At 43.1% G+C, this 27,017-nt stretch overlaps 1 protein-coding gene across 1 annotated transcript; it reads left to right on the top strand.

Moving 5' to 3' along the window:
* The first annotated feature begins 537 nt into the window (after positions 1–537).
* On the top strand, positions 538–21,275 carry LOC147887146 (uncharacterized protein C7D4.12c-like). Its single transcript, XM_087394942.1, has 9 exons — positions 538–580; positions 731–861; positions 1,708–1,929; positions 2,122–2,341; positions 2,878–3,101; positions 3,356–3,571; positions 20,368–20,575; positions 20,715–20,884; positions 20,962–21,275. Exons 3-9 carry the CDS (start codon positions 1,776–1,778, stop codon positions 21,273–21,275), a joined length of 1,506 nt encoding a protein of 501 aa, XP_087251068.1. The 5' UTR covers positions 538–580; positions 731–861; positions 1,708–1,775.
* The last annotated feature ends 5,742 nt before the right edge of the window (positions 21,276–27,017 follow it).

Raw genomic sequence — 27,017 nt, 5'->3', positions numbered from 1 at the left:
AAGCTCGATAACAGACAGCATGTGGGAAGACTTATTGCAGGCGCTCAAAAATCGTAAGGAAAGTTGGAGCAGAACTTAAACGCCAATCGAGAGACACATTAAGAATGGAACGATCAGCAAGCGATGGTGAGATCAAGGCGCGGCGATTTTAATTTGCTTCCACATGGGAGAGGAGAAGAATCAGCTGACTTTGTTGCTTGAAGTTTGCATGTCATCTCCCTGTTGCTATACTTGCTGACTCAGAGATCGTGTCAAGAAAATGTTGCTGCTTGACTGTTTTTAGCTTATCTCCGAGCAAGCAGCTTAGATAATCGTGACGACAATTGTGAACATTGAACGGTATCTCATCGTCATCTACAGCCTTGCTTCCGTTTCGTTTACGTGTCGTCTTTCGATTGCGAAATCCTCTGCAGTTGGCATTTTCTATTGCAGCAGCATTTTCGCTTTGGGGTCTCAGAATCCAGATCTTGCAACAAACGACCAGAGAGCACGACAAAAGCTGCGGCGCTCCGCAGCTGATCCCTTGAAATGCTTGCCAATTTTAGGCACTGAGTCGTGAAAGTCGATGGAGGCCCCAACGGTAATTCTGTCACATCTGCACGATTCAGCATTTCCACTTCATTCTTTCCGTCTTTGGCAAATGGATGTCCTTTTCATTCTGTTCCGGAGCCTAGATCGCATGCATTCATCTCCTGCAGGTGTCCAGCACTGAGTTCCGACCTTTATGCAGACACCGCTTTCACCTTATAGGCGGAATCGGAATCGCCATCCGGTTCCCACGGCGTTACGCTCGCCAAGGTCGCCGGTAGAACAAGCTGTGCTTGTGGTTCTTCTGCCACATCTCAAAGCGCCATCTCTTTTGTAGGTGACGAAACTAGACAATATTTGATTGATGGTGAATGCTGTTTTTTTCGGTTCTATTTCTGCTGTATCATTGTACTAGGCTTTGTCTTCTCGAAAGTATTACGTATTCACGATACAAAGCCTATCGCTGGGATGGGATGACAATCGCATCCCAGGGATAACGGCCAATTGCGATCGCCTTACAATGTCTTCAGGCGTGGTTTCTGTTTTTGCAGTAAGTTCTTTACTAAATTTCGTAGTCGTGCTACAGAATTCTTTCAATTTTGTAAAGCCCTCTTTAGATCGCCGTTGTAGTCGTAGATGTCATACCTAAAGTTCCCTTGCGCCACAATGAATCATTTTTTCAATCACGCCACCGATGTCATTGTCGTTTTTCTTCAAAGAGTGCAGTGCGTCACTCGTGTTTCAAGCCTGCATCTTGAGCGCTCATACCTTAGCGTTCTTGTGCAAGCTTCATATTTCTCATATTGCAGTGAGAAGTCTCCCCTACTTTGGCTATTTGGCACGTCGTAGTGGTTGCTGTCTCACAAATTGAAACTCTCAGAACCGTAGAACCATTCACGAGATCTTTCATCAAGCTGCAAGCATTTTACAATGAGTCCGTTACACCTACTATATTTCGGAGTAACATTCCTATTTGAGCCAGTCAGATCATCCAAACTGAAGTCCATTGTTACAGAACTCATCAGATCATTGTTGTTGTTGCTTGGTAGTAACTTTCTTTGGGCTAAAAGAATAATCGGAAATCTTGGCGTATTATGATCTTGGCAAAAATAATCATTGGACTTTGCATGTCATAAGGTGATCTTTTCCATGTTATAGCAAAGAAGCTTCTACGTGCAGGTCTCCAGCTACCAAGACACTGGCTTTGAGTTAAATTGATTGAGTGGAGAGCACACATCTCTCAGATAATGTCATCACTCCTGAAAGAGAAGCTTCTAGGGTCTGGAGGATCTTCTATACGAGAATATCATAAAGATATTGAAGATCAACGAAAAAGGAACCCGAGTTTTAATTCAGGTTGCATATCACGTCGAAGTATGACAATGAACGAGGAAGACATTTGTAAGAGTTTTGACCTTTTTCTTGCCTCATCAAAGACTCCCCTACTTCATGATCAGATATTTTGCTTGCTTTGACGAAGTTTACATTTTAAGTCGGAAGCTTTCCAAGATACCTCCACTTGTGACTATGTAAGGATGAACTAATTGGCATCAATGTTTTTTGTCTTAACGTGTTACTCTTCTGCAAATACAGTTAAGCGGTTGCAAAGCAAAGCTGAAGAACGATCTAATTTCAACCTTCGTCGAAGGTTTTTGTATCGTTTAGCTGTGGCCTTACATTCATATGGCAGCTCTGCTTCAAGAACAGAATATCTAATTGAGAGAGCAGCAGAGCGGCTCCATGTTCAAGTCAAAATTGCTGTGTTTCCATCCCTCATTTTACTTTCTTTCTCAGATAGTGATGATGATTCAAGGTTAGACTTCAATCTTTTGCGATTTGTATGAATGGATTTTGTATTTTTCTAAGACGTCAAGCTATGAGTAGTCGTCCCTGTGGTTTTTCCCATGAAGTGGATTCGTATTGATGTTTGCGATGCTGATTGATGCAAATTCGAGTTTCATATCCAAATTTTGTTTACTTTTGCCATGTTATTGGAAACTCATTTCTTACATATGTGTGAACCGTCTTTAAAGATCTGCATATATCCCATTTGGACCCAGAAAATACCCTGCATTCTCAGGGACTGGATTCTGACAACACACAAGTTGAGATGGCTAGAAACACTTCATTCTTGAGCTGCATTCCAGGCCTTTGAGTTCATTGACATCCTTACTGTTGTCCTTCAAGGCTCAACAATGAATATGTAACCATACCTTGCTGACACTTGAAGATTAGACCCTTTGACAGTAGGAAAGAGAAACAGAATGCTTTTCAATGTTTGAAATTTAAGCTTCTGGCCTTGAATGCAAATTGAAATGATTTCAAACATCAGATTGTAATATGCTACAGAAATGAGTGTCATCTGATCACTGTTGAAGGTGATTTCGATGTTGACAAACTTGGACGGGCGGATGAACTAGCCAATAATGTGGGAAAGGAAGAAACACAACTTGTTGTGGCATACTGGAGATTGAGAACAATAGCCATGTCACGTTCTGAATTTGGTTCATGGTGGTGGCGCCTTCTCAGCTTTGCTGTGTCAGCTGCCACGGCAGCTGTTCTCTTTTTTGAAGGTCATTTGCTGAACTTTGCAAAAGGTCCTTTTAAACTTCTTGTAACATTGCCATTTTTGCATGGGAGATTCAGAATATGTGGGGAATTGATAAACTTTAAACATATCCCAGGCGCATACATTTGGGTGATAATTTCTTACTAACGTCTGTTGGAGCCCTTGTTGCAATCAGTAAAAGTCATGACTACACCTACATTTGATTATCTGTCTTTGTCTTTGATGAGGAGCTTAAATTGATTCTGCTTTTATTGACAGGAAGCTTGTGGGATGCTTGCTTTTCCTTCATTTTGGGGCTTATTGTTGGACTTTTGGATGAAGTTGCGAAAAGGTCGTCTCTTTTGGACAACCTCATTGAATTTGCAGCAGCTGTAGTGGTCTCCTTTTTGGCACGGGTTGTTTCTGTTCATTTGTCTCAGCTCAAACTTTGTTTTTCCAACATTGCTCTGTCATCATTAGTTCAGCTTCTCCCAGGTATATTGTGCAGATTCTACTTCTATGCATTAGCAGCAAGTTTTCAATTTGTTTCTGGATCAGGTCGCTGTGAATGAATTTACACAGAGTCAGATGATTGAGGATTATTATTTTGTTCCTAATGTGATGTTAAATTCATTGTGTACCAATGCAATCTGGTTGTTCCTCTCTTCCTTCTTAGTTCAGGCATAAAAGTTACTGTAATGTAATTTATGGCAATATGAAGGGACCTTTTTGCAAACTTTTGAGAAGAAAAATGTAATATCTGTCCTTTGGCCAAGAGCCAAGACCATGACCCAGAACTTCTGTACCATCTGAAACATAAACATGGCAGACACTTTCTGTGAGGAAAGTGACTCCTTACAAGGCTTCACATTTTATAGGCAACATGCAAGGCTTTCAGGCGATATAGATCTGGAGTTTCTCTTTTCTTTCTCTTTTGAGAGAGAGAGAGAGATATGTATTAACCTCCGCAGGAGATCTCGCTGGCCTATGGGACAAGGTACACAAAAAAAGAAAACTCATACAAGCCTCAATGGGCTGGATCAAAGGGCGTGCTAGGGCCCTTGCTGAGTACTAAGCTATGCTGATCTAATGACCTCAAGTGCTCAAGCAAAATCAAAATCAGATACAAGCTGAAGCAAACTGAGGGCTGGGACTCAAAAGCCAAAACCCGGCACCGAGATGTTTCTCCGGTGAGCTGTGAAAATATCTCGGTGGGGGGCACGGTCTCCTTGATCTCTGAACCCACTGAGCTATGTTCAGAGTGACCCCTTGTCGTTGGCGGTCTCCTCTGAGGAAAGTGTGATAGGAGGGACTTCAATAGAGTGTGCTCTGGTTGCTCTCCGTGTCGCAAGTGGTCTCTACATCTCTCTCTCCACGGCACTGTGTCGGCTGTCTTTGCTGATCCAGGGTGCCCTCATATCAGCTAGCTCCTCCTCTACTCCGTTGTGCCCTGGAGCTGACTCAAATGCATAGAAGTCTGTGACGCGTCACTATGCTCGATCAGCCTCTATATCCTGTGGCCTGGTCGCCTCTTGCTTCTGTCTGATATGTCATAGTAGTGTCTCCCTTTGTCGCCATCAGATAGAGCCCAATGCAGACCTGGTCGTGGAAGTGATCAGTTGTGAGAGTGGACTGAAACCGCTCCCCTCCGGGTAGAGACAATGGTATCGTCCCCAGATCTCATAGTAGGTTGGGAAGGCACAAAGAAAATGCTCCTCTGTCTCGACCACCCCCAATGTGCATAACACACATATCCGATGCTCTTTGGGTACACCTATGGCTCTTCCCACCTCAATCCTCAGCTGATGGGACGAAACCTGCGTCTGTCCAATGGTGATCCTCCTCAAGATTCTAGGGTCTGATAATGAATCTCTCCTCCGATTCTCTCAAGAAGTGGTCATGATAGAGCTGGACCTTGGTGGAGAGCTCCTGTTGCTCCCCCCCCCAAAGTCCGAGATGTATGGAGCAGGAGAAGATCTAACCGTATGATACGGTTAATCGGATATCATGGGATCCACTTAGGTGGCGCATCCATGCTGTACTGAAAGGGGGGAAAGCATGTCCGTCTGAATACCTTGCTTGGCAAACCGTGTGGATACACGTGCAAACCATGTGTCTACTCCGCTTTACTAGTCGTCTGGATGACTCTAGGGTCAACCTCGGTAGTCTCCAGTGAGATAAGTCCCAAACTCCGTGGATGAATGTCACTGTCTAAAAGATGGCATCAACCTAGAGTGGTATCATGGTGAACTCTACCTGTACTATCTCATGTGGGACTGCGGGCTTACTCTGAATCATCCTATAGTCACCTATAGTCACTCAAATCTCCTCCACTCTGTCATCGGGAGATCACTCCCCCAGAAGGGTGTTGCATACATGGCAGACGGTTGCACTGAAGTGTTGAAAGTGTGCCTTGAAGCACTGTCTCTCTAGTCCAGCCAAAGCACTCTGTGCCTTGGCTACCTGAGTCATCATGAAGATGGATCCTGTGAAGATTTCTCCCAAGTGTGTGTAGGACATCACTATCTCCATTGGCTCACCTCGGTAAGTGCTATTGGTGAAGCGTTGCGCGTGAGGTGTTGAAGATCGTAACCTTGGTCTTCCCAAGGTTGGCTGCCAAGTCTCTCTCTCTGCAAAACACCTCCAGGGCCTCCAAATGTCTCTGTAGTTCCTTTGTGAGGGCTATGTCATCAGCGTATAGTAGTATCTATATCATGAGGTTAGCCAGAAGTGATCCCGTGCTCCCTAGGCAGTCTATGAAGGATGTGATCTCATCAATTTAGAGTCCGAAAAGAGTTGGTGAGAGGGGGAAACCTTGCTTCACCACTATCTCCTAGGGCACCTACTCTCCCTCTGACAGACTCATATAGGCTCATCGCACCCCAAATCAAAGTCTCTGGAATCTGCATCTCATGTAGTCTCCTGATCATGTGGGATCACGTGACAGTGTCGAAGGCCTTCCAAAAGTCTACAAAGCAAGCGTAGACTTTCTAGCGTCTGGACCTTACCACCTCAATGTAGCCCTCAGAGTGAATATGTGACCTAAAGTGGAATGCTACCTCCGGAATCTTGCTTGTCCTAGAGCCCGCTTCCTGTGAGTCTCTATATGACTGTTGATCTCCCTTTCTACTACCGATCCATAAATCTTAGCCAATGTGTGCCAATCATGAGGGTGTGATAGTTCCTAGTATCCATGGGATCCCCTGCTTTGTGTATCGGTATAATAGTGGTGGAGCTCCAAGCAGGTGGGAAGCCATGGCATACAACATGGTTGAATATCTGTGCTAGAACGGGAGTTAAGGCCTCCTACCCATGTGCGAAATGCTCAGTCCAAGGCCCTCATGATCATGTGATTTCCGGTTGTGTAGCAGCCCATACATTATGTGTAGTGACTTAGTGTCAGGTAGTGGGCTTGGGCATAGAGGACATATCCAGTACTACTTGCATCGAAACATCATAGAGAGGGCATGCATAAGGGTGCCACACATCTGGATCAGTGATGGGAATAGGTGTCTTCCTTCCGATAGGAGACCCCATCCAATGTCCTCTCTGAAACATTCTGATAATCTCATCCATCCTATGTGTGAGGAAGGCCCACCTCTTACGGCGTATCAAGCGTTGAAAGATCCAATGTGTCCTCAGATGACATCAAATGACCCAGCACTTGTTTGCATGTGAGCTCATTTTCAAGTAAATCCTATGTGCATTGTGGTTAGTATGTGCTTGACTAACTTTTCAAAATTTTAATGGGTTGTCCTAGGGTTTCCTTAAGGCATGCACCAAGTTGCTTGGCTGGTTGGTTCATAAGGACTGTTAGGCTGAGGTCACTGCTGTTGTACCTTTCCTTGTACTTTTCTCTGATGTGCATGTATGCTCCGCAGTGAAGGACTGTATGCTCTTCATTTTGTATCTCTCTTGTTGGGTAGATTCTTGCTTCATTGGTGATTCTTGGTGACATGACCTTGCAGGATCTGACCCTATCATTGACCTAGAATACTCCCCGTCCTCTAAGAACTCACTCCTGAGTTCACTAGAAAGCCCGAAAACTCTCTCTGAAGATGAGTCAATGCCAATAACTATACTCTGACTATCAATTTGAGTGTGCTATACTTTCCAGGAGATTCAAATCAAAGAAAATCTAAGGCCAAAGCCACAAGCTTTGATAACCAACCCAAGGAAAGTAAATCTCTCAATCTAAACAAGGTTACATATCGTCGAGTAATCTTCTCGAGAAATCAAGTAACGCCTGAATCCACAGAGTCAATTCCATTGACATATCCGTACACAAGCATGGTAAAATCCGTAGCTGAAGGTAAATGATTCTATCAACCTTATCTATTGAGTATCCTTGAACTCAAAATCTTAGGTTGAGATTGAGGAATCATTGTTCGAACATCCCCATCAATTGAACCCCTCGAGGCCAATTTTTGGGTTGCAATTTCTATCAACCCTAATTCTTTAATTACTTAGTATTCTGAAAATCCCTCAACAGAATACCCTTGTAATTCAAATTCGTGGGTTGAAATACATGACAGACTTTCCATCGCAGAACAATAAGGTATCCGTTCATAACTCATGATGGAAGAATCTTCATGGAAGTATCAATGGGCAAAATCTTGACCAAAGATATGGTCCGCTTGATCTATCCTCGAAATGCCCCTACATGAGGATAATCAGTAAAAATTCAGTTGGCTATATCCAGTCAATGGTACTGTTCTAGACATGTATATAGTCAACCATCATAGGAATAGCATCCTATGTGATGCAAAGACTACGGAAACATACAATCCGAAATCTCTAAAAATAACCATCCACTACCGAATATCCTATATAAACTTGTGCACTATAAACCACTCCGATCACAGGATCATCCAGTTCTTAGGATCTCTTATCTAGGAACATCAAGTTCCAAACAAGGCACTGACATACCATCATCAGAAGATATGCGGTAACCCTCCCTGAGATTGAGTCTAGACTATGGAGCTCCAAGGTTGAACCCAAAAAATACATGGCTTCTCTCAGGGTAAAGAATCTTAGTCAGCCCTCATAAAAAAAAATCTAATCAAGTTGCCCCCAATTCAATTCAGCCTACTTGTACTTCACCCTAGAGGTCCTTGGGTATTATTTCACGTTGGATTATACCACCACATCAGAGAATCTTAAATGTAAGATACCTTAGTGTCCCATACCACCAAAGTATACTACAAATAAGAAACTCAGTGGACAATATGAGTGAATCAGGTAGCCAATCCCTCTTCAACTCAGATGATCCCAGATTGAGTCAGGGTGGCAAATCCGTACTCAATCCTTTTCTTAATGTGATTATATCACCCCCTTGTGTTACAATACCCCAACCAATAGGTCAAAGAAGAAAACAGCAGGTAGCATCCCTAACAACTCTTGAATCCTGACTATCCACGACCTCGGGCTAAAAGAGTGAGAATCAGAATGACCCCGCCTTTGTACATGATTCAAAGAAGGTATCCAACAAGACTCATCCTGGTCTAATCAATAAGAACCTTCATATGTCCAAACGGTGACTCGAAGAAATGCCATAACTCACAATCACATCGAAATCAAAACTTCAAATAGAAACCAAACTGGAATCTACGCACCAAGATTCGAGAAAGGGGAATCCAATTGTCTTAGTTAAGTCTAGTTTAAGATGTAACAAAGTCTCAGGCATCCTCAATGTACCATATATCTAAAAAACTGCAAGATATATGGAACAAAAGTACACGTTATATAATTTGAAAAAACCAAGCAAATTATAAATGCCACTTAGTTACAAATCAAATCCAAATTAACCAAGACCTGGTTAATTTAATAATAAGACAATTTAGAACATAATTCATACAAAATTGGGGAGCTTCTTGAACCAAGAGTGGTTTGAAAGATCCAGTCGAGCAAAAAATAATTAGGTGTCGGTCAACACTAAGGATTTCAACTTCTTCATCGCTTCTCAATAACTCGGAAGCGGTATAAAGACTCTAAAACAAGCTGTCTACATTTAGAATAGCATGAGCCTTCTTCAATATATTTCTGGTACTGAGGTGTTTTATAGTAGTGAAGAGCTGCCCAGAGTTCATCCATCAAGGAATCCATCTCTCGTAGCAGGTCATGAGGTCTACGAGGATTAATCTCCGATGATGTAGCCTCATCCTCCATCTCAATAAAACAGTAATCCAACGTAGGTGTCTCATTACTTTGATGTCCTTCCATGGCTGGAAAATATCTCGCACGGGAGAGGGACTAGAAGTAAAACAACTGCGTCCAAACGCGTGCTCTTCACACTAACAAAAAGAGAATCTAGGGCTGCGTGGAATCAAGGAAGAAGGCGAGTAGAGGACAGCAAGAAAGATGGTGGAATCTGATAGGCTGATCTCAGACGGAAGGAGGGTGGGAAATTCGCCTTCATGCGCTGAAGTGCTGAAGTGAGAAAGAGAGAGAAATCCCGGGTATATAAATAGCCAGGAAGGGCCATCAAAACCTAGGCGAATTTAGGGTGGGTGCTTGATTTAGAGCAAGTGCTTTCCTTGCTAGAGAAAAACAAAAAAACAACCTGCTTTTTTTTACCAAAAAACAATCTCGCTTTTAATAGATTTGGTCCCGCTTTTCTCCAGCCAGCCAAAAATAGCCAAAACGTGCTAGATTTAGAGCAAGTGATTTCCTTGCTAGAGAAAAACAAAAGAGCAACCTGCTTTTTAACCAAAAAACAGTCTCGCTTTTAATAGATCTTGTCCCGCTTTTCTCCAGCCAGCCAAAAATAGCCAAAACGTGCTAAAATCAGGCCATACGCTCCTTCCCAAAGCCAAGCGCCTGCCCCCAATCATATCGCCCCTGTCTCTGATGCCCAAATCTCCTAGACAAGCCACTTTCTAGGCTTATGAATGCTCTCTCTTTCCTCCTACTTCTCAACTGCAACAAATCTAGGTCTCTAGGGTAGGAATCTCATCCTTGAGAACCTAGAGCGAATTCTTTCCCTAACCAGCCTACTGTCACGCGTCCCCACACAGCCAATCACATCAACAACCCAAGCGTGGGTAGTTATAGGTCAGAAACGATCCATCCTCATATCTCTTGCTGAAAGCATCAAGTCTTCTCATCGCCTACCCTTCTCAGGGAATCACGATTTTCAAACACGTAGCAACTGAGAGAGAGCACACAGCCTATGGACTTCTATTTCTTCCACAACTCTCCCAATCATGAGCGCACATCATCAGCCAACGATTCAGTCCATACATGAGCGAAAATTCAGATTTGCAAAAGCAATCTCAAAAAGCGTACCTGGAAGACATCTTTTCTGCATACCTCGCGTTGAATTCAATTGTGATAGGACGGCTCTAATACCAGATGACACGACCCCGCAGGATCTGATCCTATCACTGACCTAGAATCTCATCCTCAATACAACCAGAATCATAGAGCAGGTGCCTCGATCCTCCCGACCACCCCCGAGCATGTGGGCTACAGCTCAACTCATCCATAGGCCTGTATCTATCCCAGGCATCCCATACCATCTTGTGAGTTTCTCGGCTATCCATAACTCATCTTGTAAGACTGTCGTAAAACTTTGAATCTGTGAATTAAATGTAATGACAACATGTCCTTTACGCTGATCAATATGCACTACTCCAACTTCACCATCTTCATTAGGATTGTCAGGCTTATCCTCCTCGTCTGCTGTCCAGTCAATCTTAGACATGGCTGCTTTGACATGTGCTAAGGTATCATCGAATGAGCCCTTCTCGTTGTACCATCCATCTAGAAGTTCCTCAATTCTTATTTTTAATGCATTATCTTATCTGGCTTCATGTTCTTTTCTCTCTTGTTGAATATCAACTTTGTTTACTTGAGCCCGTCTAGAGGACCTTCGATACACCACCTATGATCCGCCATGTAGATGGCCAGAGTCCCGGCCTGGGTCCAAGCCCCATCCATCAGTTGAGGAGCGCTCAACTGATCTGCACCATAGCACTGGCCCTCCCTCTATATAGAAGGAAACTTGCTATAGATAGCACAATGCTATGAATAGGTCCCTCCATATAAAGAAAGCACTATATATGAATCAAATTCTATATATAGCAATCTCGGCTAAAAATAGCCATCCAGCCCTATGCTATCCCATAACCCACGTTAACCTGCTATCCAAACCTAGGTACACCATGCACATGACACTTGGTCGGGACCATCTACCTTTCTCTAGTTCTAGAAAGTGGGAGCTGGTTCTTATTCTGTAGATTTTGTGCCTTTCGAACATTGAGAGAGAGAGAGAGAGAGAGAGAGAGAGAGAGAGAGAGAGAGCGAAAGTCTATTAATGTCCACGGGAGACCAAAGGTCTATGGAGCAATAGAGCCATCTAGTACATCCGCTTAGGGAGGGCACATGGCAGCTCCCAAGGAGTGCAGAAACAACTCCATTTATTTAGAATACCTAGATTAAATCCTAAAAAGACATATATAATCGGCCATACATCATTTTAAGACTGAGAGTCTTTTGGTTTTGATTTAAACTCTCTGAGTGCAATTCCTCCACGGTACACTGATCACCTTCCATCCTTCCTGGCAGCCTTAACTTTGGCTAATTATGTTGCTTTATCCTTCAACTGAGCTCTTGTGAGTTTCTCGGCTATCCATAACTCATCTGGTAAGACTGTCGTAAAACTTTGAATCTTTGAATTAAATGTAATGACAACATGTCCTTTACGCTGATCAATATGCACTACTCCAGCTTCACCATCTTCATTAGGATTGTCAGGCTTATCCTCCTCGTCTGCTGTCCATTCAATCTTAGACATGGCTGCTTTGACATGTGCTAAGGTATCATCGAATGAGCCCTTCTCGTTGTACCATCCATCTACAAGCTCCTCAATTCTTATTTCTAATGCATTATCTTGTCTGGCTTCATGTTCTTTTCTCCCTTGTTGAATATCAACTTTGTTTACCTTTGCTTCAAACTCCACAATGACCTCCTGCTTGATTGTCTATACTTTCGTGTGAACTAGATCATTGACTGTGGAGACTAACTAGGGGTAGGGAGGGAAGCTTTCCAATTACCTCCTGCTTACCAGATCCTTCAAGAACCTGGATTCTAGCTATTGCATCTACCAGTTGCAAACTCAGCTCTCTCACCTGATCTTGTAGGAACAAGATATGTTCATGGTATCCAATGATGGGCAGGCCAAAAGGACCTCCTTGTTCATAGACATGTGCAAATGGAGAGGGTGTTCAGTTGTAACTATGGCATATCTGGCTTTGTTGGTAGGGGTTGCTGGAGTTGAGGAGGTTTTGAGGAAGAGGAAGAGAGTTGGGCCACTCTTTGCTAGCCATCTCTGGCTGTACTAACGTCCTAGTTGGGCTAGGGCTTCAGCACAGCTAGGGGTCCTTCAACCGACTGGGGCCCGCCGAACTGTCTGTGCTGGGGATGACCTGCTGAGCGATGAACCCTAACTGGTTCGATTGAGCTGAAGGAGGTTGCTGGCAGCAAACCCTAATTGGGTCGAATTGGCAGCACGAACCCTAATAGTGGATAGTGGACTGAGGCTACAGGAGCGGTAGAAACCCTAACTGTGTGCTCTGAGCTAGTCAATTGAGGTGGCAAAAGGCACGAGCGGCGACCTGTGGACTATGGGCTAGGCGCCTGAGCGGCGTTTTGGAGCCGAGGAGAGGCAACGAGTTGAGAGGCGACTTGGAGTTGAGTGGAGGCAATGAGAAACCAACAGACTTGGAGCTGAGCAGAGGCGACGAGCGGCGAGCATCTCACACACACACACACACACACACACACACAGAGTAGGCTGCAAGTACGAGGAAGGAGGAGGGAGAATAGCTAGGATTAGATGTCACATCAAAAAGTAGGGGGAGATTTATGTCAAACCATGTACTACAACCAAAGAAACAATGACAGAGACACACGGATAGAAGAGGAGAGAGAATTTTATTAAATTCCGCTTGAGACCCTTCAGGATTTATGGGATGCAACTACTATTGACTAGTACTGGTTCTTTTAAATCCAAAATTTGAAAAGAAATCTTTACAGAACTTGTAATGTTGTGAGTGTTTGCCTAGCTACTGCTAGCCCGATGACTTTGTTGCACTATCCCAAAACTTACTTTACATAGCCCCCCAGCTATTTGGCTGGTTGTTCCAAGGGGATTTTTAGGCTGTCAGTGCTCCTGCTATTTTTCTCTCTGTTGTGTGTAGAGGCTCATGTGCTGCCTATTTTCTACCTCCCCTGTGGGACATGTTTTGTAGACTCTTGAATCCTTGGGGGGGGAAAAGAAATTGGTCACACAATAAATGCTAAATGCAGTCTACAAATAGGAAATTAAACCAATTGGCAAATATGAAATGCAAAAGGATATATCACTGTTTAAAAGGCATTTAATCTGCAAAATAAGGACCAGCTCCCATGACCTAGAGGTGGAAAGGGGCAGGAGGGCAAGACCTAGGACATATCCTCCGGGATATCAGTAGCCTGTATGTCCCATAGCTCCATCCATCCGGCCCTCCTTATGCCATCCAGTGGTAGCCTTCGTTGCTTTGTGTGGGATCATGCTTGCATCCATGTTCTTAAGCTTGTTGAAATAGACCACATATTGGCATAATCCTTCCCCTTCGAGAGGTATCATACTAATCTCAGCCACTAGGATATTCCTTGCCCCTTAGTTCTCTTATGAGAAGCATTTATAAAAGTTTATATTTCTTCTCCAATAAGCTCTGGAGAATTTGGTTGCCCAAGCTAGTCATCCATCAAAGGTCACTATTTGCACAAGCATGGTATACAAGAACTTTCTCATTTCCCAATTCCTTGGGTGTGCCTTCCTGCACTTACTTGGAAGCTGTATAGAGCTTTCAAACCTCCCATTTTCTCGGATGCGTCCCACCTGTAATTGTCTTCATCTTGCAACCCTAGGTATTTTTATGAGGTCACTTTGTCTAAAGGTCCCCTTCACCATCTATTTATTCCAAGCTTCAATTGACATTACTTTGGTCTTGACAATGTTGTCTTGTTTGCCTCAGTGTCTGTAGACTTTGCTTAATGCATCCCAGTGTGCTTGCATGTCCCTCTTTTCTTTTTCAAAGAACACTACGTCATCTGCTTAAATGAGGAATAATAGGACATACCCCGCAACCAGGACTGCCTCTCTACTATGTACTCTCTTTCTTTATTTCTTTCTTTGTTCTTTCTTTCTCATCCAATCCTTCAGTTCATCAATGGAAAGACCGAAGAGTGTTGGTGAGAAGGGGAAGCCTTGCTTGACTCCTATGTTACTACTCATGATGATCTTTTTTTCTAGAGCTGCGCTATCTTGTCCAATGCGCTCTCTATATCAAAGCATGGCTTCTTTGAGTACTCGGGGGGCTTGGAGCTTTTCTATTCTTGAAGTCTACAAAGCATTCTTGGCCCCCTCCGTGCGTGGCATGGTAGCTTCTTCAATCCCTTTCCTACATCGTCTTCTGTGATGGTGTCATTTGTTGCCTTTTTAGAGAATTCAAGGTTGTCCCTCTCTTTCCCATCTCTTTTACAAAGCTCCTTGACAGCTATATCATATCTCCCTAGGATGCTTTTCCCACCTAATATTTGCTGCCATGTAGCTTAGGGGAAAACTTTCTAGGGTTCTTTTTAAGCTATTTGTTTCTAATAAATCTTCTTTTCTTGATCGTTACCACCCCTTTGTATGCTCTAGCATTGGACTCTTTTTCGGCTGTGTTTGATGTTTCCAAGCATTTATCTGGTGCTCTACATTCTTGGTTGTACCGGTGGTTTCAGGGCATGCCTATGCTCCTCCTAAGCATATATGGGTCGTTCTTGCAGTATGGCTATCATGTATTATTCATTGCTTGCCATGTAGAAGGCATATAGTTTTTTCTAGTTCCCTCTCTAAAGAGCCAAAGGACACAACTTGCCAGATCTAACCCCGATTGGATAGTCATATGAGATCCACAGACATATCCTCTCTCTTTTACGTGGGGAGACAGACCATTCGAGTGACGATAGCACTTGCTAGAAATTGGGCCCCAACATGGAGATTGCAAAGGAGGAGGGACGGACCCAAACAAGCCAAGTGACAACATTATATCACAGATTTTCTCTCTTGAGCCAACCCTCACCAGATCATGAGCCACTGTCAGACGAGCTCCTCTTGTCTCTCCTCAGTTGTCCAGTTGTGTTGGTCCCACAGATAGCATACACACGTCTATTCACTCGAGGGCAGGTGACCAATTGATAGACAACCCGGTGTTTGCTCCCCCTTTGTGGGTTTCTCTTGCAGCATGCGATGTGCTACTTTTCATTCTCGTCACAGGCATCGGCCTTGGGTAGCGAAGCCCTTTTTTAGTGGCCCCACCCTTAGGTTTCATTGTATCTTGTTTCTATACAATCTCATAGACCCTTTGGTCTTTCGTAGATGTTAATAAACTTTCTTTCATTGATGTGTGCCTTTTTCAATCCTTTCTTAACCTGGGCGGTGCTGTATTTTATAGCCTTGTTGTCCTACATGACTGGGCTTTGTGATCGGACGCTAGTTTTTAACCTTGTTGTCCTACATGACTATGATCGGACGCTAGGTTCTCTTCATCAATCTTGAGGTATTCAATTGTGTGTCCTACAGCCACCGGCTTATGATAATGTAGTTGTTGGATCATGCTTGAGGCTGCCACATGTCTAACAGGAAGCGTCGGGTGCGAGGGCCCCAATCCTCATCCCATAGCTGTGCTTAGCCTCCTCAATATCCCAAAAAACTGGCAGGATGGGGAGTGGGATTTCCGCACTTGATGCTCCATCTTCGACATGTGGCAGCCTCAAGCATGCTCCAATAACTGTACCACAAGAACAAATAAACCAAGCTTTGGCCAATAGTCCCTGGTTAACAACTATCACTCTGGATGCAAGGTCAACCCTAGATGACCTCCAAAAAAGGAGTTTTCCCCTAATACTCTCCAATACAGTATCAAACTACTACGAAGGAGAGATGCCCACGCCCTAAATATCTGATTGAGACACCTCTTTAATCCAATTGAAACCCAAATCAAGGATGTCCTTCTCATAATCCATAAGCCATTGGATCTATTCCAAAATATACGTGAACCTACGACAGAACAAAATAAATCCAAGGATGTCGTGAAAGAACTAAGATTCTGGAGATGGCATCCATAGTGTTGTTAGCAAGCTCACTATCCAAGATTTCCTCACCTTGCCTTAGGGGAAGCCTTATCCCAATAATGTGAGCTTAAGATCTCAAAAATATGCTCATGGCTTCAGCCACGAATAAGAACAATAAAGGGGCAAGAGAGCATCCCTGTTGGACTGATCTGGAAATCTTAAATCTCTCCCCTCTGATAAGCATTTGGATGTGGGCTGATCTATACCATGAAGAGACTCCTCTAATCCAAAATCTTAAAACCCAAGCGTGGAAGGGTACCCTCAAAGAAACCCCAATATACTCGGTCATAGGCTTTCTTGAAATCCAAGAGTAGAATGGCTATCCCCTAGCCCCTTTGCATAGCCCACTCCGAAGCCTCCCACAATGAAAAAATGTTATAAAAATTACTTTGGCAATACACAAGCCTGTCTACGCATCATGAATAAGATTTGGGAGAAAAGGTTGCAATTTCAAACAAATAGCTTTTGCCAAGATGTGATAGAAAGTGCCCAAAAGAGTCATGACCTCTATTGGGCAACCAGGGATAAGAAGAATGGGACCCTTTGTAAGTGAATTGGGCATATTATTAGAGGCATGTACATCACGAGTGTCCCATGTTTTCTGCTCAGGGATGACACGTGCAAGTGCTTGCATTTGTGCTTGTTGCCCACGTCTTGTGCCATGACCACTCCTTGTTGTGGAAGAGTGCCTAGCGCAATAGGACTGGGTCGGGCTTCATCGTTGGTGACATAGTTCCAAAGACCCTTCTGAGCCATTCTGAAAAAATACACAAAGGGTAGCAAAGTCTCTCAAGTTTACATACTATGAACACACTCAACAACCAAAAATATCCCCAATTTCAAAGTCCAATGCTTGGCTTACAGATGTGCCTCAAAACAGTCCACAAAACTCCGTTGCTGGGATGTGTTTTGTACACAGAAAATCTCTATCCAAACTAGCCAATGCTTGGCTCGACAAGGCATATACCCATTGACAACTATATTTACTTAGAAATGGACAGCAAAATGCCTCTGAAAGCAGTCCAAACAATGACTAAAAATTGATCCGCTTGAAGCACATCTTCCCCTCAGTCAAACCTTGAGTGGTCATGCACACAATGACCTAAAATACCTCTATTTTGGACCAAACAGAAAATTGCAGAGCTGTATGGTCTGTTTATGCACTCGGGAGTGCAAAATAACAAGCTGTCTTTTTACAAAACTACTTGGGACAAGTTCAAAACAGCAAGTAGACAGCTCCAAAAGCTTGAAAACAGTCCCCAAATGAGTCAGCTGGTAAATAGCAAAACAGATCTGAGAATCCTTTAAAAAAGGGGAGAAACACTTAGAAGAGAGGCCTTGAAACATATGCTGCAGGTGCAAAACAGCTTTGACCTGCTGGATTACAAAGCTCCAAAACAGCATAGATTCACAGCTGTCTGGATGACCTGCTTTTGCTGTTGTTTGGAGTACCATCTTGGACGTTTTGAGGTTTCCCCTCTTCCATAATCCAAAAATGTACTATTTGTTGCTGTTTGGAGCAGTTTTGCAGAAAGAAACACCCTGATTCCGACCTCCACTGTGGTGCCCCTGTTCATTCTCTTTTTCAGCCTGTTAATTGAGTCAAAATGACCTAATTTTATCCTAATTTTTACCACTAATGCTGTTCATTCCTGGACAGTCCTGCAGCCTTGTGTTCCAGCTCAGCATTGGTGACATTCAGTGAGAATTTTCTGCACATTTTTCTTGAATAATCCTGTGAGAGTGCAGCGGAAACTAAATAGAAAAGAGAGAGCAAACCACACCACACAAACTGAACTGAAAGGAGACTGCAAGGGATCTCAAGGAAAGCCCTCTGACCTGCTGGGCGAAACCTCCAATGTGAGATTCTACAACAATGGGAGGGGGCAATAGCCTGTCCCCCTCTAGTTGGCTGGTACAAGTGGGCCAACCCACCTGCCTCTAGGTGGCCTACCAAACAGCCCTACATGGGCTGACTGCCTGCCCTAGATGGACCACTCAGGCATGCTATAAAAGGGGCTGACCCCCGGATTTGGTTGATCCTCCCTTTGGAAAGAATGTTGTGGACCCTATAAGGCTAGGTATCATTCAGTTGGCATAGTGGAGAAAGACAAAGCTCGTCTCATTGACAAGGGGTGTGCACAGGAACAGGGAACTGACTATGAGTACACGTTTTCTCTAGTAGCCAAAATGACTACTATTTGTTGTGTCATTGCCTTAACTTCATGCTATGGGTGGTTGGCTTATGAAAGGGGTTGCCTTTTAAGTGGGGATCTTTAGGAAAGGTCTGTGTGTAGCAACCTCAGAGATTTGTGGTTAGTGGACAAACACACATGGTGTGCAAGATTAAGAAAGCACTATATGGGCTCAATCAAGCATTGCATTTATGGTATCAGAAGATACATCAGTTTTTGTTGTCCAAGGGTTCTCTCAATACTCACACTGAGCCTAATCTTTATGTTTGCAAAAAAAATTAGGTTTGATCATCTTTTGATGGTACTTTTTAAAGGAAATTGGTAGGCAGCCCCTTCTATTTGTGTTCTATGAGGCCTGACATTGCTTATGCTACAGCATTGCTCAGTCAATTTATGCATTGCCTCGCAGTCACTCATTGACATGCAGCCGTAAAGATTCTCAAATATGTACATGGTATACTCACTTTTGTTTTACATTATGCTCAAGACCGTGACTTCATCGACCTTCATGGGTTCACAAACCCAAATTGGTCAGGGGACATTGATGGTAGAAGATCCACTTCTGGTTATTGTTTCTCATTGGTCTTAGCTTGCATCTTTCATCCAATGAGGCCGAGTATAAGGCAGCTAATGCAGCCACTATGGAATGCGTATGTGTTGAGGAAGTTAATGTATGATCTGCATCATTCACAGGATGGTGTGGCCACTCCCACTTATTGCGATAGTCAGAGTTGCATTGCCATTGCCAACAGTCCTATCTTTCATGCTCTCATGAAGCACATTGAAAATCATCATCATTTATATTATGGGTTGTATTGAGGATCGACCTTATCTTCTGTCCATCTAAGCATAATGTGGTGGATATCTTTGTACATTATCGAGAAGGCTTGGGGATGAGAAACATACAAACAATGGCAAAGGGTGTTATAACATGACATTGTTATTTCTTTGTACTCCCATAGGTTGCTTTATATTGTGGATGGATTTGTGCACAGCCATGGTACCTTAGGTACTATTGAGACATTTCCAGAGTATTTCAGCCATAGCATTGAGGGGGGATTTATAGGAATATTACAATGCTATGGTTATGTAGCCTAGACTTAGCTTAATTATTGTAGTCTGTGTTATTTTTATATTTTATATTGGGGAACTATTTAGTGAAGCTTTATGTGTGCACTACACTCTTGCGTCTTGTGTCCACTTCGTGCCAACATGCAGGATCTATACCACCCCTTCATCGGTGGAGCTGAGGTGTTGTTGTAATGAAGCTCTTGATGGCTGGGTTGTAGTCGAGACTTCTTGATAGAATTGTGAATGCTAGAACAGGATCTAGAAGCATGTCATGTGACGAATTGGTTTCATACTGTCGTATCAGAGAGCTGGCTGTGTTTGGAAGTTTTCCAAGCATAGGGTCACAGGTGCATATGAAAATTCCACCATCATTTGGGTCCCTTAGTGCTGAATAGGCTGGGCTTGAGAAAGAGACGGGATGCCGGGATGGCTACAAACAGAAAGGACTCTATAGCATTGAGGAATAGCAGAGCTGGCAGAGTTTCATAGGGGCATGATAGTCAAAATCTGAGTGCTTGCATGAGGCATGTCACATGCGTTGATAGAAGGGGAATAGATGCTTGAAAGAATGAGCCTGCACATAGGTTTAAGAAAAACACATTTCTTGATACTAACAACATTGAAATGGTTTGAACAAAGTGCAAGCTCCTACTTATTGGTGTTTCATCATAAGATACCTTTTCTCGTTTCAAGACTGGTAGGCTCTATTAAACCTTTAGGTAGGAGGAGCTTTGGAATTTGACCAAAACATTTTTCTACCTAAATGAAGGTATTTTGAAGTCAGGCTGGTTTGTAAATTATGGTTTGTATCGTTCAGTGATGTTCATCTCATTATTTCAAATTATGTTTCTTTCTGGGCAGGTATGTCTTTGACCTTAGGTGTCAGTGACATGGTTGCAAAAGCTCATGTTACAGGTGCTTCCCGTATAATGTATGGTCTATTTTCTGCTTTGCAACTTGGGTTCGGATTATCTATTGGTGAGAGCTTGGTGTGGTGGACTCACAAAAAGCTGCCAGATCCTGAAACTTGTCAAGGTCTAAATCTGTCAGTTTGGTGGGACATATTATGGTAAGCATCTGAAAAATGCAACTCTCTCTCTCTCTCTCTCTCTCTCTCTCTTTCTCTCTCTCTCTGTGTACATTTCCACATACACACATATGTGTTTCCCCTAGTTGTAAATTGACATGGTTTTACGTAATGGGAATAGGTTCTCTGGATATACGGTGAGCTCAAATATCTTACTTAATGCAAGGCTCAAGCAATGGCCAGGCATGGCTCTAGCTTCAGGAGTTGGATATATTGTCTCATCACTAGCAGGAACCAAACTTGGTTCAAATGCATCATCTGTGCTCGCTGCATTTTCTGTGGGCATCACAGGTAGAATTCATAACAAGATTGATTGTTTTATATATGTTACCTGGAATAACTTCTACTCACTATTTCTTTTATGCCAGGAACATCATATTCTTACTTCACTGGAGATCTCCCACTGGTCATGATTCTTTCTGGTATTCTGCTGTTAGTTCCTGGAGGCATAGGGGTACAAGGTGTCACAGCAATGCTCCAAGATGATGTTCTCTCAGGAATGGGTTTTGTATTTAAAATGGTAATTGTTGGATTGTCCATTACAATTGGACTTCTTATGGCAAAGATAATCCTTCCTGCTGGATTGTTTGGGCACGGCAAATGTGTGGCCAATGACAAAAGCACTCTGGCAGCCGATTTTGAGCAAGAATTCGATGAACCAGAAGAAGATATGGCCATATAGCTATTTGTATCAAAATATGATATTTAATTATGCAATAACATAAAGGCTTCCATTGGCAGCCTTTCATCATGTGTGTATTTGCCTGTTTGGTTCTATTTTGGAGTTCTTATGCTTGGCATTGTTAAATAATCAATAGAGAAAGAAGGGATATTACACAAAGATAAAGACACTACTAGAGATCGTGGATTCATTCTATTAAATGACTGGTATGTAGGACCTCAAAGTACCTGGGCTATAGATGAGTGCCTACAATATCAATTAGTGGTTATGGCCTGGATTGGTATTTTGTATTGTGTGCCTTTTTTAATCCTCCCTGTGCTTTTGCATGAAATATGTGGAACGAAGAGAGAGAGAGAGAGAGAGAGTCTGTTAAAAGTCTTTGGAAGACCAAAGGGTCTATGAGACTAAAAGAAACTGATACAATGAGCTGAGGGGTGGAGCCACTAAGCGGGCATCAACAACCATGACGAATACAAAATAAAACCTATAATCATGATCATAACGGCATTGATACATTGGAAGAAAACTCTTCAAGCTAATGGAGTGGGAGCTAGCAGGGGTGCCAACCCTAGTTGGGGGCGCCAATGTGCAAAGCTGCTGTGGTGGCATAAACCTGTGATGGAGCACTGACGATTGTCGACGTGTGCGGTCTGCCTACGGCGGTGAACACGTGACAGTCACTCCTGTATGTTGTGCCTCCGGTCTGATGAGCATGGAGGAAAGGTCCTCTAATGTGATTTGTGCCTCAGTTCGTTGGCAAGTTTGATGTATCTCTCACTGCTGCCTTCGTGAGTCTTACTGGTAGGTGCTGTCTCGCTGGAAAAACTCAGTGATCATGCTCCAAGTGGAGTCTAGTTGTGTGTCGTGATCTCCCCTACATGCCCTGAGCAACTGCTCCGGCTCCCAAGCATCTCTGGTCTGGTTAGGACAGGATACTAGATAGGGTTCCAAAATTACCCCTAAAAAGGTAGTGATAGTGACCTGTGATTTCCTGGTGTTAGAAGTCTTCGAAAGACCAAAGGGTCTATGAGAGTGAAAGAAACTTGACATAAATTAATTGAAAGGGTGGAGCCTCTAATTAGGCATCAGTACAACATAATCAAATCAAATCATATCATATCTAATACATGAGAGAAATTTGGATCAAGGGGGTTTCGGCGATGAGTGAGGCCATCATGGTAGGACACCTGTGATTGCTAACAGTGGTCTGTGTGTACGACCCATTGGGGTCTTCTAGTAGCAGCCCTACGCTTGACAAGAGCCATCATAACCTCAGTTAGTCGTGTCCCCGATCTAGTGAGCATGGAGGAAAGATCCCCAAGCATGATCTGTGCGTCGACACGCTATCTATCGTGTCACTGGCATTGAATCTCGGCCTCATCCGTTTAGATAGGGAAAACTCCGTTCTCATGTTATAAGTAGACTCTAGTTGTGTACTTGACCCTGTCTATGAGCAAGTGCTCTTTGTGTGTGACGATCTCATGGATGAAGGCGACAAGGCATCTTTGATCTAGGTAAGGGAGGAAGCTAGAGAGAGGCCCAAAACCATATGTAATCTCTACTTTCTACTAGAGCATTGTGTGCAAGGAGTTGTTGCTGCATTTGTTCTGCCATGCTTTCCTTGAGCTTCATAATTTCAGTCTCGGCACTTTGCACTTTGGATTGGAGTGATGGGAGCATCTGTCTTTCCATTTCTCTTTCCTGCTCATCTGACACCATGGTAGCAAAGCCTTGCTTGTATTGGTCATACAGTTGATTCCCATGTGCCCATGTGGAATTTTAATCTATGATTTGAACAAGAGTCTGTTGTATGGTGCCACTAGAGACATTTGGGGGTTGTGACTCTAGAGTCGTGGAGTTGTCAATATTGGTGACTTGTGATTCCTTGAGAGGTATGTTATTTGGCTCTTTTGCAAAGTCATTATGTGGAATGGTATCCTCTTGGATTTCCATGTTTGAGTCCTTCTGTTGCGGGAGCAAGACTGAACTGAGTTGCAGTATTCTTTGGCAGAGTTCCACATTGTCATTCTTTGGAGTTTGTTCGGATTGTTGCCCTTCCATGCTGTCCTCATTGAGAGTAGGTGGAGGGTCTAATTCCCAATCTAGCGATAATATCAATGCTTCAAAGTCCTCTATATCTTGTGTTGAGAGGGGTGTAGAGTCATGCTCTTGCTCTATTGCAAACCCGATTATTATGGCCAATAGATGGGCAATGTAGCTTTTGCCATTATGGGTAGTGGATACATAATTGGTTAGCAGTAAGGATATGTGTTGAGCCCAATCTTGTAGTTTTGCTCTACTAAGGAGTGTAAGAGTTTTTACTGACATATAGTTTTTTCTCACTCTTGAATGATTGAAAATGTCAGCCAAAAGCTTAGCTGCCTCTTTGCATATGGGGTCCAGAATCATTTCATGGCATATTCCCCCGCTTTCTGACTTTGTGTTAGGTGGGAATAAATCCTGAATTTTAGAGAATCTTGCATCCAAATGTTTCTTTGGATATTCTTCTTGTGCATTTGGAAATGAGAAAGACTCCTGCATCGTGGATCTACTAAGGCAGATCTGTAAGGTCTTTTCTTTATATGTTACTGCTCCATACTTATCTTTCTCCAACTCTCTGCTTTTATATGATGTTATGAATTGACAAATGTATTCGGTCATCGCAGGTGTTGGTGAGAAGGATTTTAGCTTCTTAAAAAGAGTACCTAGTCCCTTTGACTGTAAGAAGTTGTAAGCATTGGGTGACATGGCAAACGTTGAGACTCGTGGCCATACAAGTTGTATTGCTCCATCTATTGCTAGCTCTTTGTTGGTCTGGTCCTTAAGGTCTTTTGCACCTGCATCTTGCATAGTCAATTGCTCTGGCTCAATTTCTCCTGCCTCTAGTATCCCTTGATTCTGTGGCATTTCTTCTTGGCATGTTGCATTTATTTGCTCATCAGTATCACTGTCCAGAACCACTAGTCGTGGTCATTTTGGTGTTGACCTCTGGGTAGGTGAGTCTGCATCGTGTCCTTCTTCAGGTTGGTGGTTTGAGGAGGGCTGTTGACGTTGAGGCTTAGGCCGTTTGGCATGGTGTTGCTTTGTCGATGGCATTGTAGACCTTTTTCCCATCTTATTAGAGTGTCATTGCATACACGAATCAGGTTCCAGTTTGACAATGCCAATATAGTGTCATGTGCCAAGAGTGCATGTTTCTTTTGTGAGTGGCTAATGCATTTTACTCTTTTTGTGATGGGTGTTATGTGTGTGGATTTACAACAAGTATCCCTTGGGGCTTTTATTTGTGCAATTTATTCATGGTGCTCAAAACGTGTGGGTGCACTATGCATGACTAGTGAGGTAGGCATTCCTCCTATACGCTTAATTTGCTAAGGGAATCATAGGGCAACTAGGACACAATCATCACCTCTGAGCCCTAGGTTGAAATCGATTAAAACTACCTATATGTACGAAGGCGTACATATGCTAGTGAGTGCTTGTGGGACAATCTAGTCCTAACTATGGAAGACTTGGGACCCCCAAATCTTCATTATTGTCGAGGATGGATTGCATATTGATGTAGTAGCGCTTCAGTCGGCTTCCGTTTATTGTTGTTGTGAACTGGACTCCATCCAGTGTTTCTAGTAGCACATCTTCGATGGGATTCATTTTTTTGACTCTATAGGGTCCTTGACCTAGAAATTTGAGCTTGCCCTTATGGACTTTAGTATTGTACAACAGAACCAGGTCACCTTCTTTGATGTCTTTGTCTTTGAGGTTTCTATCAAACCACGCCTTCCTTCTTCGTTTTTATGTTGTCATGGCATGGTAGGTAACTAATCTGGTCTCTGTATGCTTCTCTAATGGGTAGAGTCTTTCTTGCAGCGATTCATGATCTCCCATGCGTTCTTGTACTGCTATGCATAGACTGTGTATTACAAATTCCAGTGGGACCACATCTTCAAGGCCATACACCAATTGAAAAGGTGTATTTCCTGTACTGACCTTGAGTGTGATTCTATATGCCCATAAGGTGGCATTTAGTTTCTTTGCGCAATCAGAACGCCTTGGTTCTACTACCTTGGTGAGGACAATACATAGAATTTTATTGGTGGATTCAGCATATCAATTCCCTTAGGGGTAGTAAGGTGTGCTCTTTCTATGGATCACCATAAAGCCAAACAAAAGGTCTTGGATGACCTCATTGACAAAATGTGTACCTCTATCTGACACAATTTCAATGGGACATCCAAATCAGGTGATCACATTCTCTTACAAGAACCTTGTTGTGTCTGCTTTCTGACGGCTTTAGCTTCAGCCCATTTAGTAAAGTAATTTGTGGGCACAATGATGTAGCGTGCCTGTGTCCCTTTTGCTACTGGATGGATGGGACCCACAAATTCAATCCCCCATTTCTCAAAGGGTTTTTGTGCAATGACTGTTGTTAGGGGATTGAAGTCTTTGTGTTGTGGTTTAGAAGCTCGTTGGCATACATCACAGCTTTTGACATATTCATAGGCATCTGACCAAAGTGTTGGCCACCAGTATCCTGCGAGAAGGACTTTTCTTGTGGTTGCTTTCCCTTGGAAATGTCTGCTTACAATGCCTTCATGTGCTTCACTGAGGATTGGTATGATCTCATGTGCAGCTTTTAGAATTAGTTTCCAAGCATCCACTGCTTTCATTTCAGGAGGCGGTCTTCCTACCATTAAATACCCAATGATGTCTGCACACCAATTAGGCACAGCATCTATTTGAAATAATGCGGCATCTGGTAGATCATCTTCTATTCCTTCCGGTTCTTCTCCTGTCCTCAATCATGACATGTGATCGGCAATGAAATGTTGAGCTCCTTTTCTCACCACGATTTTGAAATTGAATTCTTGTAACAATAGAAGCCATCAAGTGATCTGACCTGTGATACCTGGCTGATTCACAAGATATAATAAGGCTTGATGATCTGTGTAGAAGATAAAGTCAGTAGCCAATAGATAGTGTCAAAATTTCTTCACGCTGTAGATCATTGCCAAGGCTTCTCTTTCTGTTGTGGTGTAATTCACCTTCGCATCATTTAGCTATCTGCTTGCAAAGTATACTGGGTAGTCTTTGTTGTGTTTGCCAAGTTGACATAACACACTCCCTACTGCATAATTGGAACTGTCAGTATGTAAACGAAAGTCTATGTCCCAATTTGGTGCCATTAGAACATGGGCTGTGATCAATCTCCACTTGAGGGTTTCGAATTCTTGTTCGCATTCATCTGTCCAAATGAATTTGACTAGGAGTTTGTATAGGCGCCTTGCAATCATGGCATACCTAAGTATGAATCTTCTATAGTATCCAGCATGTCCCATGAAGACTTGAATTCCCTTGGCATTTAGCAGGGGGGGGGGGGGGGGAAGTTCCATGATGGTCTTTATTTTGTCCATGTCAGTTGCGATCCCATGTCGAGAGACTATGTGTCCCAAGACTACTCCGTGTGTGACTAAGAATTGGCATTTTAGAGGATTCAAAGAGATTCCATACTCCCTGCATTTTTTAAGCACTTCTTCAAGGCATTGTAAGTGATCCTTTTTTCTTGAGTGTATGCACAAGTCATCGAGGAAGACTTGTAGGAACTTGTTGAGAAATTCCTTGAAGACGGTGTACATTACCCTTTGAAAAGTAGATGGGGCATTGCATAAGCCAAATGGCATGACTCTGTATGCAAAAATACCCCATTCTGTGGCAAATGCTATCTTTTCCTGATCTTGAGGTGCA

Source organism: Dipteris shenzhenensis, chromosome 23, assembly GCF_047967505.1.
Source record: "Dipteris shenzhenensis isolate YYH24624 ecotype China chromosome 23, Dip_SZ_1.0, whole genome shotgun sequence".
In the NCBI taxonomy this organism is placed as follows: domain Eukaryota; kingdom Viridiplantae; phylum Streptophyta; class Polypodiopsida; order Gleicheniales; family Dipteridaceae; genus Dipteris; species Dipteris shenzhenensis.
The sequence above is the reverse complement of the archived record's forward strand: the minus strand, read 5'-3'. Positions and strand labels throughout refer to the sequence as shown.